This window comes from Chaetodon trifascialis, chromosome 7, assembly GCF_039877785.1.
Source record: "Chaetodon trifascialis isolate fChaTrf1 chromosome 7, fChaTrf1.hap1, whole genome shotgun sequence".
Classification (NCBI taxonomy): Eukaryota; Metazoa; Chordata; class Actinopteri; order Chaetodontiformes; family Chaetodontidae; genus Chaetodon; species Chaetodon trifascialis.
Window position 1 is genome coordinate 18,569,150 of NC_092062.1, and position 19,431 is coordinate 18,588,580.

The 19,431-nt window shown below is 43.2% G+C and overlaps 2 protein-coding genes across 3 annotated transcripts; both read left to right on the plus strand.

Annotated features, from left to right (window-relative positions):
• Nucleotides 1-5,479: 5,479 nt before the first annotated feature.
• hoxa2b (homeobox A2b) lies at nucleotides 5,480-7,210 on the plus strand. The gene is made up of 3 exons (XM_070966483.1): nucleotides 5,480-5,839; nucleotides 6,055-6,061; nucleotides 6,361-7,210. The coding sequence occupies exons 1-3, from the start codon at nucleotides 5,480-5,482 to the stop codon at nucleotides 7,050-7,052; spliced, it is 1,059 nt and encodes a 352-aa protein (XP_070822584.1). The 3' UTR covers nucleotides 7,053-7,210.
• A 3,668-nt stretch (nucleotides 7,211-10,878) lies between these two features.
• skap2 (src kinase associated phosphoprotein 2) lies at nucleotides 10,879-19,354 on the plus strand. 2 transcript variants are annotated; one of them, XM_070966535.1, is made up of 13 exons: nucleotides 10,879-10,971; nucleotides 11,358-11,463; nucleotides 11,580-11,605; nucleotides 12,024-12,125; nucleotides 12,871-12,951; nucleotides 13,107-13,190; nucleotides 13,355-13,479; nucleotides 13,837-13,900; nucleotides 14,098-14,193; nucleotides 14,404-14,466; nucleotides 15,591-15,703; nucleotides 18,942-19,045; nucleotides 19,150-19,354. In XM_070966535.1, exons 1-12 carry the CDS (start codon nucleotides 10,932-10,934, stop codon nucleotides 19,032-19,034), a joined length of 993 nt encoding a protein of 330 aa, XP_070822636.1. In that variant the 5' UTR covers nucleotides 10,879-10,931; the 3' UTR covers nucleotides 19,035-19,045; nucleotides 19,150-19,354. The 2 variants fall into 2 exon arrangements, with proteins under 2 accessions (XP_070822636.1, XP_070822637.1); XM_070966536.1 differs by lacking the exon at nucleotides 19,150-19,354 and having other exon boundaries at nucleotides 10,885-10,971; nucleotides 12,027-12,125; nucleotides 18,942-19,044.
• Nucleotides 19,355-19,431: the final 77 nt, after the last annotated feature.

Genomic DNA, 19,431 nt, shown 5'->3' on the forward strand with positions numbered 1-19,431 from the left:
ACTGCCTCAATCATCGCGTGTGTGTATGCATTGGCCTTCAAACTAGATGCCCTCGTGCAATAAAACCACAATCACAGCCTCAACTGTTTATAAGGTGCGAAAACAGCAAAGCATGTCGAGGCTCTGTGACAGCAGTAAAACAGCATTTCTAATGAGGCTCGGGCAAGCAGTCAAATATGTGATATTGTCGTAAGATAGGCCTGAAGCACGCACGCACACACACACACACACACACACACACACACACACACACACACACACACACACACACACACACACACACACACACACACACACACACTACAGAAGTGTATGGTATGGCAGGGCTGCAGATGGGTCTGTCTTTAAACGTCTAATTACTTTATGACCGTCTACCAACAATTAGACTGTCTCGGTGCAGAAACATCCGTTTGTTGTTTTGTCGCAGAAGAGCTCTCAGGACATCACACACACACACACACACACACACACACACACACACACACACACACACACACACACACACACACACACACACACACACACACACATACTTAAAGTTGTAAATACACAGTTACAAATAATAATAATAATAATAATAATAATAATAATAATAATAATAATAATTGAATTCACTTAAATTAAACAGGCACCAGCGTCCAGATGATGGCGAGCTCAGTGCCAATGCGCACTGACCGCCAGCAGGTGGAGGCAGCGGTTCGTCTGAGGAACGTTGTTCAAACTGGGTGATGCGTTTACGGCACACTAAGACCACTCCCCATTTATCACAGACCTGCACCACTTGTGTCGTTCTCGTCGTAAATCATCTAATCCTGCTGCGTGTTCTGTTTCATTTTATCGTCATCTATGGCATAGATTGCTCTGTAAAGATCCTTATTTAATTAAAGTGGGGTTCTGTTTGGCCAGGGGTTCCGTTACATTTTATTGCAGCTTCCGAGACAAAAGCACAATAGTTTATCAAATGAGCCCACCTTGTGGTTTTGAATAGTTTAATCGAACATCTGTAGCGATGACATTCAATGATAAATTGCTACATATATTGATATCAAATGCTACAGGCCTACATATAAGGGAGCAATATGTCATTTTATATGGAATCAATAAATAAGTAAATATGTGAACACGTGTATGTGTGAGCATACTGTACGAAATACGCGCACGCACACACACACACACACACACACACACACACACACACACACACACACGGTCGTGTTTCCATTACTTTTGGGGACATTACATTGACTTGCACTAATTTCCTGGAGACTTATACTAACCATAACAAATGTCTTCACCCTAAAATTTATTGATTTACGTTATGGGGACTTGAGTCCTGTCCCCATAAAGAAGGTGAGTCCCCACAATGTGAAAGTGTAAATAGATTTATGTCCCCACAACATGAGTAATACACATTCACCCACCGGCACATATATATAAATGTTCAGAGCCATGTCATCACTTCCCTTTCCCAGCAGCTGGATTGGACCTCACTGGAACCCAACTGAGCGATGAACTTGAGGTCCTAAAAAGTGAGAGATACCCCAACAAGCCTCCCCTCCCTTCCTGGTTTCCCTCAACATCCGCCCAACCTCCTTCCACCTCCACCTCACCCTTTCCCCTCCTCTCTCACCCCCAAAGGTCATCCACATGTGGTTCTTTAAGTCTCTTTTTTTCCTTTTGGGGAAAAACTTTTTTTTTCACCACCATGATAATTTAGTGACACTACACTAAATCTTCAGTACAGTCAGTGACTAGAGAAGAGCGTTGTGCGTAGATGGCGTTCCTGTCTGATCCCCATGCATGCTCGGATGGATATCTTCCATGCCAGCAGCCATCTGAGGAGCTGTGCAGCAGGGGAACAGAACGTGGCTTGGATGTTGTTTGCGGTGTGACCTCCCACGACCCCTATACATCAAACCTCGCGACACCACTGGTGACAGAGGAGGCCATGAGTGAACTCTGCAGGAGAAGTTCAGGGTAGTAAAGGCATGAGAACATGAGTGCGTATTTCACTTATCTTCACTGCCAACAGTCTTGTTTTGGATTTGGATAGCGAGGTGACATCTGGGATATATAGGCCTTAACATGTTTGCAGGATATTTCTTGATCCACACTCATGAGACCTCACAGTAATGCAGTTTTTTTTTTTTTTTTGGGGGGGGGGGGGGGGTAAGACGGCGCCTCTTCCATCAGCCACTTACAATCCACAATGCATTTCCTGCATTTTTTTTTAAATTCATCAACCTCACATCAATTTGAAAGTATGCTCTTGCTTCCAGTTCTTCCTAAAACCACGTTCATATACATTTTTGCCTTTATTTACAGGGAAACTGAGCATGACCACTTGAATCAGAGATGAAAAGAACTGACAGACAGATTGGCTGTCTCTTAAAAGGTGGGTTGTGTATCTTGGTATTATTTTACATCTTTGCTGTGCCCCAAATTTTTGCATTCTATTATCTCATTTGATTTACTGAGAAGTATAAAAACACCTAAAATGACCATATGAGTGTTTTGTTTGTTTTCTTTTACTTATCGTGACATTTCTGCACATGCGACATGCAAAACAGTCTGACTTGCGGCCCTGAACGCGCCTCAAGTATCTGTCAAATCTTCTCATGAATCCACGGGGCTCAATAAATAAAACTGTAATGTGAAAATCCTGTCGTGAACACCGCTTTGTTTCCAGGACACACACACACACACACACACACACACACACACACACACACACACACACACACACACACACACACACACACACACACACACACACGGCTCGATGCTGAATGTGTTTTCCAGAAGACCTACATGGCTTGAATGCAACGCTGTATTTTTTCTTCTTCCCAGTTTTTCCCCCAAAGGCAGAATATGATGTGATATGTGATATAAAGCAGCGTTAATGACGGAAACAACATGCAATAAACACTCTTATAAACACTTTCAATCATTTCGCTGAGTACAATTTCAAGCTGCATAACCTCGCTTATGCAAAATGTGTAATGCATGTATAATAAACGTGTAAATTCCACATTCAAACACAAAAACAGATGCACAGTTGGTAATTGTTCAGTTATTCTATTTATTTTTCGTTTATTTATTATTGTCAGGTTAAACATTTGCATAGGCTTACATAAAAGTAATTCCGCAGCACTGGCTGCGCTAGCATGCTATTTCATTTTTTTTTTTTCTTCAGCACAATTCCTCAGTGGTCGAAGGTTTGGCCTGCTTTGCTTCCCAGATGTCTCTTGTTGTCTCAGAACAGACGGGAACCGTGCAGCTCCTGCTCACAGCTCATCCAGACACCGTCTCCGGTCTGCATTCGTTCAAAACAAGCAGGAAAACGTGGCTGTGTATCTGTTCAGCTCCGAACAAGAGCAGCACACATAAATCAGAGTTTAGCTGCAAGATAAAATGTTCAATATGTCTCAGCATGCAGTGTTCAGGTTCTATTACACCAAATACTGTGGAGGTGTATTTGTTCTTTGTTTTCTTTCTGTCATTGTTCTGTTTCTACACCTGTGTCCACTTAAATCCATGCGTTTTGGCCAAGTTGATGCTGTTTACATAAACCATGATTCATCTGTTAATGCTAATAAGAGGAAATAATAAATCCACGTGGTTAGTTTGGATAATTATTTGCAGAAATAGCTATAAGTTCCTGACAATGAGCTAAGCACAGATACGTCCAAAGTAAATTAATCTCTCAATCAGTTACATTATAGCCCAATATTATAACCTGGATTAGGATATTTTTCGTTGCCAAGATCTGCCTAATATTCAGAGTACATCCTTAGAAATGTGGGCGAATAAAAATACACAGTTATATGCAGTCAAATGAAACATTTCAAGCTAGTATGGTGAAGGAGAATCAATCTGGGAACCGAGCGGGCCAGAGAAAGACTTGTTCACTGACAGAGAGAAAGGTATAAGGCTGAATGGGATTTCTGCTGAATGCCAACACCCACTCACCTCAGCAAACAATTGATCCTATGTTAAAGCTGCTCCATTCGTTTCTTTATCACTAACCAAGTCCATTCCTCTCTTCTGTGTTTTTTCTGTGCCAGTAAAGTCCATTTTGCAAACGAAAAAGCGAGAGCTTCGTCTTTTAGGTGGATTTCTCGTTTATTATCGGGCGATAAAAAGGAGCTCTGTGCGTAATGGCCGGTCGTCTCATCCAGTGCTTCTGAAGAAATCCCCACTTTTCTAAATTGAAAACTTCTCCCACAGCCATACCAAGAGAGTGGTTGTCCTCTTCCTGGCCATATATGATCTAAGGCAGTGTTAGATGGTTTAAATGTGTTCTTAGGGCAGGGAGCTGTCAGACCTTTTGGCGAGAAAGATTGATCACACACAGGCTACCAGGGCTCTTTGTTTAGAGCCTGAGCAATAAACAGCCATCAGATCCTGCACCTTTCCTCCGCTTCACACTACAGTGGCAAATCGTTTGTACTCTGCGCTGTGTTATAGCCAATAATGCTGAAGTGTATGGATGATAGCTTCGGTCAACATTATCCCTACAGGTGAAATAAAATAAATGAAATGGGATGCGAGGCAGGGAGCTCTAAAATATAAGACAAATGGCTGTTAAAGCAAATGCTACACTACTCTTTCACTGACACAAAATGTTTTTCTTCTAGAGTTCATATAAATACTGAATAATAAATGTACCTATAAACATCCAACCACTGAAGATCATTTAGGGCCAAAATTTGACGAAACACACTGAAATCTATTAAAAACGCCTTCCTCTCCATCTCTCTCCTGTGCGGTGTGTGTGTGTGTGTGTGTGTGTGTGTGTGTGTGTGTGTGTGTGTGTGTGTGTGTGTGTGTGTGTGTGTGTGTTGGGGGAGGGGTGGTCATGTCGCTGGATGTCTGGTGCAGCTTTCCTCTCCAGGCAAACCTTTCATGAAAGTCTCAAGATTAACGCCTTGGCACTGATAACGACTGTGGGCGTCGTCGCGTTATGAGACACAAATGGGAGCACTGAAATGATTTGTGGAGTGCCACGCTAGAAATAAACGTACATAGAGCATGTATGCATACACGCACACGAGCGCACCAAGATTCACACGGGCGTACCCGCGCGTGGTAGACTGCGTGGACGCGCAAAGAAGACACGGTGCATTTTCTGGCGGGGGGGCAGTGGTGAACAAACTCACCCCCCCCCAAAAAAAGAAAAAAAAAAGTGTAAATAAGCAACCCCTACCCCCGGAATGAGGCGTTACCCCTCCGACTTTCTCGATCAATCACAGGGGACAGTGGCTTCTTTTGATAAAAACCCCAAATTGTCATTGGGCAGATGTAATCATGTGACAAGCAGCACGGTCTAATTCCAACCATGTCCTCAGGAAAGCAATAGTTTATGGCATAGAGGTCTCCATGCGACTATATCCAGTTTAGTAGTTTATGGAAATAAACTGCTTATCAAATCCGAATTGACTTAAAATCAGCGAGTTTTCGAGACAAGGAGGAGGAGATGAATTACGAATTTGGGCGAGAGAGCGGTTTTATCAACAGCCAGCCGTCGCTCGCTGAGTGCCTGACATCTCTCACTAACCCTGTCGGTGATGCATTTCAAAGTTCATCAATCAAGAGCTTGGCGCTTTCACAGTCGACACTGATTCCTCCTCCTTTTGAGCAGACCATCCCCGGCCTGAACCCGGGCACCCACCCACGCCACAGCCGCTCAAAGCAGGCTCTGCGAGGCTGCAGCCCGCTGCAGGCTGCATCCCTACCCCCGGAGTACCCGTGGATGAAGGAGAAGAAAAGCATCAAGAGAGACCAGGCTACTGCTGCTGCTGCTGCTGCTGCTGCTGCTGCTTCCTCTGCGACACCGGCTGATTCCTCGCCACTCTACTTCTCCCCCCAAGGCAAGACATGATGATTAATAACCTCCACGTAAAAGGCTCCTCATTGTCTGAGGATTCCCCCTCTGCAAGGAGCTGCGTCCCGGGCCTTAATTGTGCAACGTGGGCGTCCCTTTAAACCTGTATAGGATTTTGATTTAAACATGCTTAATCTCATCAAGTAACGCACTGACTTGTGATGCAGTGTACGAGTGTTAATGTTTGACAGTAATGGAGAGTGATAGATTATTCTTACACGGGCCAGCAGCTGGCATGTGCATTAATCTTCACCCTCCGTCCTGTCCTGTCCACGCAGACCCATCATATTCTGCCTGGGGCCCATAAATTTTCCCGGTCCCGGCGCTTTCTTGCCACAAGTTTGCCCCCACGGAGCTTGTTTTTCTCTGCACACACACGCACACGCGCACACGCACACACACAACCTTGTTGCTGTTTTACGTCTGATCACCATCTTTTCTATGATTAAAAATATACGTATATATTTTTTTAGGTTCACCAGAAGTACCCGAGGGTGGTGTTGGCGGTGGAGGGACATCCCGGAGGTTGAGGACTGCGTACACCAACACCCAACTTTTGGAGCTGGAGAAGGAGTTTCATTTTAACAAATACCTGTGCAGACCGAGGCGGGTGGAAATAGCTGCTTTGCTGGATTTAACAGAGAAGCAGGTGAAAGTGTGGTTCCAGAACAGGAGGATGAAACACAAGAGGCAGACCCACTGCAAGGAGAACCGGGACAGTGAGGGGAAATACGCGTGTCTGGACGACGGGCCGGAGGACGAGTTTGAGCAGGAGGCGGACAGCAGCAGCGCAGCCGGGACGCTCCTGGAGAGGGAGCGGTATTTCCACCAAAATACCTTGACTTCACAGCAGTGCCAGAGCGGGCACAATGGGGACAACCAAAGCCCGACTGTCGCGCCTTTGAGCAGCAATGAGAAAAATCCGAAACATTTTCCAAACGCGGCACCCACTGTTCCTATGTGCGTGTCAACAATAGGCCCGGACAATGATAATTCCCCGGGCCTGGACGTTTCCTTGCAGGATTTCCAAGTTTTCTCATCCTCCTCGTCTTTCTCACCAAGTTTGTCAGATTCAACAGAGAGTCCCCTGCCTTTATCCTCCGAAACTTTTGACCTTTTCTCAGAAACACTCACAACAATCGACCTGCAAAACTTGAGCTATTGAAATATTCCAACATGTTTTATTTTAGTGCAGACGCGTGTGTTCAGTTTATTTTCTTAGCGTTGTGGCGGAAATTAATAGATCTCTCAAATAAGGTAAGTTAAAGCAAAAGCAACAAAGCTACTATTTAGCCCATATGAGCAGTTTATTGTAGGCTGCGAGGGGACGGTACACAGTTTATTTTTATATGGATTTCAACCATAACTGAGCGGGATATTTTTCTTGAAATAAAACTTTACATTGATTGGAATCAGCAGCGCCACATTGTCTTATTTCACCGTGAGAAAGTTTGGGGAGCTTATTGATTTCAGGCCCGTGCATTAAAAACATAAAGCATGTATTTCAGAGTATTGGCCATGAGAGAAATGAATTACGCTCATGCATAATTCATAGTGCTGAATAGTTTCTCAAAGTATTCAAATAAGGAGAATATAAACTGTTTCATTTAAAAGCCACGGGATATTTTCTAAATTATAGTCTCTGCTGATACGTGCTTGTAGAGGCAAGACTATTGATTTTGTGATCTCAAACTTCCCCAAAAGAAATAGATGCAGTGAACACACAGAACCAGGAGACACAAATGAAAAGCAAGTGACGTGAAAAAATATATTAAGATGCATCACAGTTTTGTTATTTGTTCACTTCTTATTATTATTATTGATTTTTTTCCATGGGTTTAGTTGAAAGATCGTTCCAGCGTGGCCACGGTTCTGGTAAACCGTCGTGATTTATCTGACCAGAAGAAAAAAAAATAGGAGATTGATTACCTCCGCACGTTTAAGCCCAGAAAAAGAAAACGTGCAGTGTGAATTGCCTGCTAGCAGTCCCAGGCCAAAAGCTATGACTTTTCTTGGCTCTCTAATTAAATTTTATTGCCTATAAAACTCACAGCACTGAGGGTGCTTGTTTATTGCCCGATCCGCAATGTAATGCGATCTTTCTGAATTAAGAATTGCACCCTAAGCCGTTGTGGTTTTTCAAAAGTTTTTATGATTTGAAATTATTTAAAGTTAACTCGAAGCAGCCGAGATAAGCTTTCCATTGTGTATGACACAGAAACAAATCAGTACACCCAGGATCAGTCAATAACAGGATGGATGGATTGCATTCATTTATACTAAATTGTTATAACGTTAATGTAAGTCAGTTTGTGTTCATCTTTTAAGGAATTTAAGGAATTCTTCTCACGGACCAGTTGAGCCTCGGCTCGATGAAGCGCACATGGAGAAGCGTTTGGCACGGGATGTAACAGCTGTGGTGGCTGTTTATTTATCTATTAGAATAGGCTACTAATAGGCAAAGCTGAAGTCAAAGATTGTTTCAGGAATCACACGATTAACAATCGCACTGGTGGATTACTTTGACCAGTCTGCAGGCAGCTGTGGTCATCGTGCTGCTCTCAGGATTGTGGGGTAATAATTTTAATAATAATAAAAAGAAAAGGTGGGGTGAGGCGGTGAACTGTTATTTCTTCTGAGAAACGGTATTAAGCCGAGGCTAATTGTGATCATTTTGAAAACAAGGACTAACTAGGAAATTACTGAAAGCCCAGGAGGCAGAGAGGCAGTCAGATTTGATTTGGTGCAGAAGCCCACTGAACTCATTCTGAATACTGAGACCACACTGTGTTAGCATGTCAGTGTCTACATGCTGCTCAGCACAAATGCTCTCTCTCATGATAGGCTTATCATTAAAAAAAAAAAAAAAAAAAAAGGCCAGACCACTTATTCCTCAGCAAACTCAGCTAGCTTCTTTGTATGAGCCCAAAACAAAAGACATTTCATGCTGCAACTTTTTTTCTACAGGTTTCACCAGAACAGGCAACATGCTCATTTAATCATGAACAAACGGCAGAATCGCGTAATAGAGAATCAATGTAATAGATTATGTTATTTATTTATTATGTAGGCCGTCTGAAGGTATTTGGTGACTTTGAGCAGCACAGCTTGATCAACATGCAATAAGTGGATTACACACATGTGTAGGGGAAGGAGCCAATCACAGCGAGGAGTTTGTGAGATGATAGATGAGTGGATGAAGCTTTACAGTATGAGAAACTACACACACACACACACACACACACACACACACACACACACACACACACACACACACACACACACACACACACACACACACACAATATTTTACTTCTGTCCTTATGAGGACACTCACTGACACAGTGCATTCCCTTGCCGTTTACCCAAACCACAACCATCACAACTAAAAGCCTAACCCTAATCCAATCCTAAACCTAATTCCAATCTAACCCTTCAAACTAAGTCTGAATCTTCAAACAGCCCTTTGAAGCTGTGAGGACTGCCCAAAATGTCCTCACTTTCCAAAAATGTCTCCACTCTGTTGGTTAAAAAGTTGCTTCACATCCTCACTATGTAGCTTTATACAAGTACGCAGACACACACACACACACACACACACACACACACACACACACACACACACACACACACACACACACACACACACACACACACACACACACACACACACACACACACACAGGTCAGAGGTCAAACTGGCTCTCCTCTCCTCTCCATACTGGGAGGAACTACTGCCAGGTCAGGAGGGGGTCAGGTTTTGAATGACCGCAGAGGATTTGAGCCTCATAAAGAATTTAGTGGCTACTCAGCTCATGTTGAACAGGAAGTGACATCAGAGAACGTATGCAGAAGCAACCATGAAACGGGAGAACATGATCAGAGGTTTCATTTTGCATAGCACAGGACCCAGAGATGTGGAGGTCTGATGCTCCTTTTTCTCAGAATCTGAATCCAAATCTATGACATTTTAACCCTCATTAAAAGAAAGAAAGCAGAAGTATGGAGAAGTATCAAAACACCTCTTTTCCTCTGTGCGTCAGACAAATAGAACAGATATCGCATGGATTTTGGTGCTGGACTCAAACAGTGTGCGTGTGTGTGTGTGTGTGTGTGTGTGTGTGTGTGTGTGTGTGTGTGTGTGTGTGTGTGTGTGTGTGTGTGTGTGTGTGTGTGTGTGTGTGTGTCTGACAAACACCGGCCACCACCTGCAGCTAAAGTAAAAGCTGAAGCTCCTCACACAGCGCCTCCAGAGCTGCACTGACATTTCTGTCTCATTTCTGCACAACAACAGGCTATACAGTTCAAAGGCTCTGTCTTTCAGCCTGCATACTGCCTGTCAGAAGATGACTAATGAATGACCCGGGCCTTTATAAACAACATGTCACCGAATACACCAGGAGGCACAGGTTTGATGTAAGAAGTGAGCTTTTTTTTTTTTTTTTTACTCTTACCAGCACTGCTTCATTCAGTCATCACATATGCTGGAAAATGTGAAATGATGCTGCAAACATTTCAAATGTGAGACTATGAGAGTGAAGCAGTGCAGCACAGACTCCTTGAAACAAGCCTGCCGCTCAAAGAAGAAACCTGGCACAGGAGTCTCCACAGCAGTTTTATGTAATTGCTTTTTCAACTAATGATCCCTGATTAGATTTACAATGTTGACATATTCATAAACTCAAAGTGCTTGCATCATTGTAAAAAAAAAAAAAGAAAAAAAAAAAACAGCTCAGTGTGTCCAGTGAGTCAGTCACAGACTTAATGGCCAGAGAAATATTATCTGGAATCAATCAAAAATATGATGGTGCCTTATCCGCTGACTTTATTAGTCTATAAAGAGCGAGCGCTGCTCATTAAAGCATCAACTCCTCTTCATCAGCAGCAGTCAAAAATACAAGCAGTAAAAGTCAGTGTGGGTGCTGAACAACAGGCGGCTCTGACAAGTGTGTGGTCACTGATAAATAATTAGCGCATCAACTTCCGCGTCCGCTGCTTCCGTATCAGACGAAGCTTCAGGCGGCTGGAGGCAGCTCTCACCACAATGCGCCCGATTCCCGAGGAGTTGACGACGCTCATTTCAGGTAAAACATCCATTCATCCTCATGAGTTTGTACCCGCGGGTTGTTTTCACCGTTCTTTCATGGCTTGCTGCACAAAGTGCAGTTTCAAAGAAAGCGTTTTGTAAAAAGAGGAAGAGCAGCCTGAACATGGATGACAGAAAGTTTCTGTCACACCTCGTCAGCTCAGCTTAGCGCAGCGCTGCTGTTTCTGTCATGCAGAGGAGAATCAAACAATGCTCAGCCAAAGCTGCAAACCTGTGCTGCTGGCAGAGGCCGTGTGTGTGTTGATGTTTTGAAAGGTAAGCTGATCTCCAGCAGACCTGGGCCACTTCACTGCCAAGTGAAACACCACTATCAGTCAGTCACAGCAGCTTGTGTGAATGCTTTCCTGGTATTTTGTTGTTTAGATCTAGAAAGTTTCCTCTGTGATGGATTGAAAGGGGAAAATCTAAGCAAGAAGGCAAAAGAGAAGAGGGAAGCCTTCATCAAACGGATTAAAGAGGTCAAATTGGGGTATGTCTGTTTCCTGTGTTGTGGACTTTGGTTGTAAAGAAGTCACATGAGCTCATATTCAAATATTCTGATGCAGAACATGAACAGCTAACATTCATTTACTGTCTCCTCAACAGTTTCCCACAAGATTTCAAGGACAAAGGTGAGTGCTAGTTTTACTCCATATAGTAAATCTTAAAATTGAATCTTATGTCAGTGGTTCCCAACATGGGCTCAGGACACCACACAAGAGGTGACGGCATGAATCTAAGGGCCCACAAAATGAGTCAGTTTGATCATATCTGGATAAACCCCTGAGACGAATCATCTTGTTTTCAAAGGGGTCTCAACAGTAATGATTACCAACACAGAAAATATTATTTTCCCCCAAAAATTCAGATTTTTTTTCAGGCTTTTCTCTGTCATTTCCTTTTTTTGGGGCAAGACACTGTATATTTTTATCCCCTCAGACTTTTAAAAACTCTTCAAATGAACTGCTCAGACCTCATAGGTGCGCCCAACAGATTGGGAACCACTGTGTTACATCATAACATGTACTATTACAACACAACACTGTTTAGTAGGTGGAGATGACTCAGACGATGAGGAGGAAGTTGACAGCAACAACGATGGAGGGTCGCTGCAGTCTGAGCGCACAGACAAAGATGAAGAGGCTTGCGAAGGTCAGCCACAAGCCACTTAGCAGACGTCCTAAACTGACTTGCTAACTGCTAACAAGCTGTGGATTAAAGTACTGAAAATTGTGTCTTGGCATGGAAATCTTCTGGTCTGCTCCCTGGAGAAAGTGACTTTGAGTGGCACAATGAGGGAGACATTCCAACTGTAACTTGGCAACATACTTGGGGAGCAATTTAGGGACACAACTGCTACTCCCACCACCTCTTTCACTCCACCCCTTTGACAGCTAGAGCATGCTTTATTGCTCTCAGCCACAGTCTGGGGACTGAAAATTACTGCCACGGCTTGAGAAAAAAAAAGTTCCTCGGTATACAGTAGCTTTAACCCTGTAAGCGCCATCGTGGCGGTTTATGCAAGATTTTCCATTTTCGTCGCAGAGTATCACGGAAATCCTTGTGAAATGGTGATTAGGGGTCTGGAGTTTATGGGCTGTAAGCAGCTGCCGGCTTCATGGCTGCTCGTTCACACAAAGCAACTTTGACACAGCAGTTGAACATTTGCATTGAAGTTGGGAATGTCCTCTGGGAGATGCAACCCATTGCTTAGTGCAGCCTCGTGACTTTTGCTAATTGTTTTAACACCAGTCATCAGATGAACACTTGATAGAAGAGTCTGTAATGTTTAGCTTGTGTAAATGTAATTTTCACTTTTTGGTATTCAAACACTCTGAAAGGACGATGGATTCAGAGAGGGCACTGAACCCACTTGGTTTCTTCAACTCTTTTCCAGGTGCCCATCAGTCCCCACCTGTGGCAGCTCAGGACCTGACATCTGTCTTTAAAGCAGGATACCTTGAGAAGCGCAGAAAGGGTGGGCCTTACAAAGACTATAGCCCATATCTAACTTTTTTTTTTTACATTTTCACATTTTTTTGCAACGCACCTGCAGCACACACCCCAAATTTTCCCTCCAAATAAACCAGAAAAAATATCTGTCATCTATGCTTGTTGGTTTTTCCTCCACAGATCACAGTTTTTTTGGCACCGAGTGGCAGAAGAGATGGTGCGCCCTAAGCCATCATATCTTCTACTATTATGGCAGTGAGAAAGGTACTTCAGCTTCATACACATTTTCCAGCCAATTATGAGTCAAATGCTGCTTGAGAATGTGCCATAGGGTGGATATTTGGCATTCTGCTTTAACTTTGTTTCCCAGGTTTTGACAGTGACATGACTGAGCCATTAATGATGATGTTTTAATTTCCTGTAACCAGACAAGCAGCAGAAGGGGGAGTTCAGTATCGATGGGTACGCTGTCAAAATGAACAACACCTTGCGGAAAGACTCAAAGAAAGACTGTTGCTTTGAAATTTCGGCTCCAGACAAGCGAGTCTATCAGGTACGCTCGTCTCCCGGTGATGATTTGAGTCATTGCTCTTCTAAATGTACGTCCTAAATTGAAAAACAAATGTGGACATAAGACGTGCCGCGTTTAAGACTTGGAAAGGCATGTGTGTACATGCACTTCATTAAATCTTTATTTTTAAAACCTATTCATTCATTTGACACTGCTGCCTTTGCCATGGCTCAACCTGACGTGCGTGTTTAAAAACTGAGTGTTTCTAACATTCAGGCTCTTCCGTGTGGAACATTTTACTATGCATAAATGCAGTATTATTTGTTTATGTTAATTAATATATGTAAAGGTGCATGTTGCGCTGACTGCAGTTTTCATGTCTCTCCTCTTTCATCACAGTTTTGTGCGTCATCAGTGAAAGAGGCGGAGGAATGGGTGAAACAGATAGACTTTGTTTTGAAAGGTGTGAACTGTTTCACTCATAAAAGCTCATTGCTCTGTTCTGTGAAGTTAGAAGCAACATTTGTTTCTCCATGAATGAAAACCCAAAAATGAGCAAAGTGCTCTAAGTGTTATCGCCAAGCACTCTGTGTGTGTATGTGTGTCAAGAGTTTCTGTGCCTAGGCGTCAGTCAAACGTACAATGTTCCCCTGTTGGTAGACATGAGTGGCATCATCCCCGAAGATGAAGAGGAGGAACAGGAAGTGTATGACGACGTTGGACAGATAGACGATGACATCTACGAAGAGCTCCCAGGTCCGACCGCGCATTTTACCACTGTGACAATCTGCATCATATATATTATGTACTGTCCTACAGAACATGAGCAAGTTTCATGCATCCCTTTGTTATTGTTTGTTTTAATTCAAAGGGGACATTTTCTGTCATTGCATATTCCCCTTGTCCACTAGTTAAGACAGAGAATTGCTAGCACACTCATCCAAATATCTTGGCTTGTCTTTGCAGAGGATGACCTGCCCGCTCCTCCAAAGGTGGAGCCAGTGAGCAAACCTGCTCCTCCTGCTGCAGGTACGCAGCACAGAAATGTGTCTGATTTCAAAACCACATTGATATAAGAGGTATATTTCTAGTTTTTATATTGGACTATCATCAACAAATGATTTTTGTGGCTGTGAGTAAACTCAACCCTCTGAGTTAAGCCTCACAGTTAAGAAGAAGTGACATTTATAGAGGAAGTTTCTGTGAACATGTGCAACTGAAAGTTAACACAATGCTGGAAATAACTTTCAGGCCAACTTCCTTTTACATTCAGTGATGTATTAAAAGTCTGTAAGTGTGAAAAACCATGCTATCCATCTCTGCTGAGTCTATGGACACATTCTAATAACATTAATAAGAAGAATTGCCACTAATTATGCAATTCTCCAACTTAAATAGGCTGAGATGTGGAAATATTAACTGCCCAGAAACTACCCGTGTTGTGTTACTTACTGTTTGTATACACCATACTGTATTACAGTATTTACAGTTTGTGGCTTGCTGCAGTTAGTAAAACAAAAATCACCTTACTTTGCCATTTTATACAAAGTGGTGCAATACATACATTTTGTAAAGGCAAAGAAACTGCAGCTTTACGCTTTTTTGGATTAATCATCTGGTCTTCCAAATGTCTGAAAAAAGTGAAAAATGTCACAAAATTTCCTGGAAAGCAGCAAACCCTGACAGTGGAGAGGCTGAAACCAAACAACTTTTTGGAGTTTTGATTTAAAAAAAAAAAAAAAAAGCGATGACACTGCAAACTGAACTTTAAAAAAAGCACAGCGAGATAACCGTAACCTTCTTTTGTTTTCTGAGGAGTTGTGGCACTGTTTCACCTCCATCCACAGTTTTGTTCCAGCTGTGAGCTGCTCCTCCATCTCGTGTGTGCATTGCATTGTGGGGGAATAATGTCCGCACTTTCCCGGTGTGAACATATGACATGCTGAAAGCTTGCCCAGAATTAGTAGGTAGTATGAACTTGGCTCACAGATTGTGTCTGCCTCCAGTTCTATTTTAGGCTCTCCACTGCCTCCTGTTGGATTTGCTGCTCACAAACAGTCATTGCTGAGTCCAACCTGAACACAGTGTCATTACTCTCGGTAGAAAATAAATCACCTACTCAGTTGTCATCTTCCTTCCCCTTTTCCATCCAGTTGATAAGAGCACAGACTACCCCAACTACTACCAGGGCTTATGGGACTGTGCAGGGGACTTCCCAGATGAGCTGTCCTTCAAACGAGGAGAGGCCATTTACATCCTGAGCAAGGTATGGTTAGGAAAGCTGTGCATGACTGAGGTAAAACACTGATTTGTTCCTAAATTAATGTTTTCCTCAGGCATGGTAAAGCCAGGATTAGCTTAAACCCAACTGTAATGCAAAACTTGTGAGATGGGGTTTGTATTCAGAGTGGTTCTGCTAGCCCCAGACCACCTAAAGTGAGTTATTTCCAGGCCCTCAGAGGAACTGTCTGTTCATATCCTTTACTGGCAGCATCTGGCCCACCGCCTGGAGGTGGACGGCTGATGGTAAGAGGCAGACTGGGCTAGACTCTCTCTCTCTGGCACTGTGATGGGGATTAGTTGTGTCACAACGGAAACTGTTTTAGTGCTGCTGGCGGAGGCTGGGCTTCGCTGGCACGCGGTGCCATTCCATCACTTCCATCTGGACTGTTTCAGCAAGCTGCTGCCATGCCAGGCGGTGAGCAGCCCTCAGCCCACACACCTCTCAGACGTCTCTCTCACCTCGCCAAATAGGAATGTGTGTTTTCAGGAAACCCAGGCTCAGCCCGGCACTCTATTCAGAGCAGGTGAGGACGTGTAGTGGACGCACAATTTCCGAGGCTTGTCGCCTAGGCGTGGGTGCCAGTTATTGAGAACTGTGGGGCCGTTCTTCACCTTTATTATGTAACCAAACAGGAGCCCTTTTGTGCTCAACTGGTCCATATGAACGCAGAATGGGATTTTGTTGTGATACATTTAACAAGCTTGTTTTTGAACACTGCACAGCAAAGTAGTCAAAACTTTTTTACACTTTTGCAGATGCTTGTCGACCCTGTGGTTTATGTAAAAAAAAACAAAAATGTGTGAAATGTCCACCATCTAGACTGGCTGTATTTCCTGTCTGGTTTGGTTTCTATGGAGCATATAGTCAAATGAGACAGTGTTGTCAACCAGCCAGGCTCATTTCCAGATTCAAGTCTGCCATCTAGTGGCACGTTAAAGCCATGAAGAATCAAAAACGTGACTGATGAGCTCCAAACATTATTTATTTGTAAAAACCTGAATTATGTTTTGACTAATACGTCAGTTCTTTTAGGACTTGTAGACTGTAAGTTATTTTCTTTATTAATTACTCTGTTTATTTTTCTGATCCACAGGTTAAATACTTAAAATGTTGTAAAATGTGAAAAATGCTCATCAAAATTTACAAGAGCCAGAGGAGCAATCTTTTTTCTTTTGTCTGACCAGCATACAAAATCCAAGAAGAAAAGCATCAAGTTTCACATTTGAGAAGCACTTTTTTAAATTACTTAAGCAAATCCTGGATTATCAAAATCGTTCATTTTCCACTGACCAACTAATTGATTAATTGATTCAGCCCTAATGGAAGGAAACAAATGCACAAAGCAGACAGACCCGTCAATGCTCAATGGCCAAATGCTTGTTTATTACTCCCTCTTCGTGTGTGGAGAAGGACCAAGAATCAAGTTGCCCTTTCACTCAGACTGGGAGTGCCATTAGCTGAAACCTTGGTGTTGGGGGTTGTGGCCTGCTGCGAGTGCAATGACCATAAAACCTGTCTGGACTGCAGCGGCCAGCTGCAGCTTAAGGGACAGTCGACTCCTTCCCCCCAGTCACTCCCTCCTCCCCTATTCTCCTTTCTCCCTCTTCCTTGCATCCCTCCCCCATTCCACAGGGCAGAAATAGCAGTGGTGTTACAGCTGCGAGACCCCCCAGTCAGGACCTGGGTATTGATTATAGGGCCTGACTGGGAGTGACTTGTCTTGCCCGGATATGCTGCCGCCCCCCTGATGCTTGTATACTCTTGCATCTGCTGTGGAGCGTCTCATCTGGGAAAGGTGATACAATCATGGGGCAGTAATATTATAGCATTTGTGTCAATGTGTGTGTTGTCACAGTGTGTGGGGTCATTACTCTTCCACAGCTCTGCATATGTGTTCTCATGTTGAGTCCCGCACTCACTCAAGCATGACTTATTTGTCAGCCAGAACTACACAATGAGGTGTTGCGGTTTTCAAAGGCTGACTGCAGGAAGTCATAATGTGCGCGCGCATACACACACACACACACACACACACACACACACACACACACACACACACACACACACACTGTCTCGCACTGTGTTACACACACCTCATGTCAGTGTGCTGTATTATCCCTCAGGGGCTTGTGAAATGTCAGTTTAATCATGTGACACATTAATGAATGTGACATTTTTCTGTTTGTTTCTTGTGATGTTTAATTTGCCGTTAATAATTTAGAAGGACTTTTTACTGTATTCACTTCCTGTGTGTGAAGCTGTGACGTGGACACATTTTCTGACATGATGAATTGCCCATCACCAGACAGCTGCCAATGCTAGCCATCACTATTGTTGTACTGTAATCTTCCTGTGTCTAATATGACCATGTGATCACTCTGTCCTTTGAATAACTGGACCCAGATGTGGTCCCTCCATGTCCCTGAGTTTTGGCATAGATTTGAAACATTGTGCAGGTTTCTTTTCCTTTCAGCCTTGTCACAACGTGATCTCCAGTGTTGATTCATGTCCTGGGAAGACTTTGATGCGAGGTCAGGCTCTCGGCCAAAGAGAGAGGGGTATTCTCCTCTTGTCTCAGATCTCTGCTCACAGTGTCCTCCTCACATCTCAGCATGCTGACAGCCATTTGGAGCTATTACTTGTCATGCTGTGACAGATTTACGTGTGATGTGCTCTACACACTGAGGTTTTTTTGTGTGGAGTGGAAGGAGAGTGTGCAGTCTCAAAACTGACACTGGGCAGAGAGGCAGGGAGCAGGAAACATGAAGTTGTCAAAGGGATGTTGGTGTTGTTTTGGAGGTGGGGTTGAACAGAAAACAGGAACAGAATTTTATGCTTAAATGAAAAAAATAAGAGCAGTGAAAGATTGGGAGTGAGAGAAGTTGCTGATCTGGCACAATCCGGGGACGTTGTGTTTCATGGTTGCTGTCCTAAACCTAACACCAGAGCGTCATATTATTGCTAATTCTGAGTTTAGCCGTTAGATCCGTCAGTCTCAACGTTTCTCGAACACAGGGTTTGTTTTCTTCGTAATATGTCTACTTCCTGTACTTTGCACCTTTCCCGTCAGACAACATTTAGAATTTTAAGATAAACCTCGACTTTGTGATGCGAGGATTGACAATGATATCCACTTCATTAAATGCTCAGTGATGACTGCATGAATTAGGCTTAAGGAAATACGTTTCCTCAACACATCTCCACTTTGTCCTGTTTCCAGGAGTACCAGAGCTTTGGCTGGTGGGTTGGAGAGAAGAATGGAAATATAGGAATCGTCCCCAAAGACTACCTGATTGAGCTTTACGCTCTATAAATACACCAGACGTAAGTTCCTCAGACCACATGACCGCATGTTCAAAACTAAAGGATCGAAATATTTCACTGCAATGAATACATATATTATAAACGGTGCATTGTGTCATTTTCAGGATCATTCCCGACATGTCAACTGCAAGAGCCCCATAATTAGATGACGAGACTGAAATGCATATTTAAGAGTATTTTTTACACTTTGCACTGCTTGTTTCTATTTATTTTCTATCCCAGATGCAGATTTTCCACAACAGCATTTCATGCTCTGCTTTTGGCACAATTGGAATTTGCAAATGACAAAATGAATAAAGATTTAAATGTATGTGTTGTGTCAGAGCATTTTTTTCCCCCAAAATTATCCAACCTGCTAATCAAGCCACAAGGTGGCAATAGAGTCT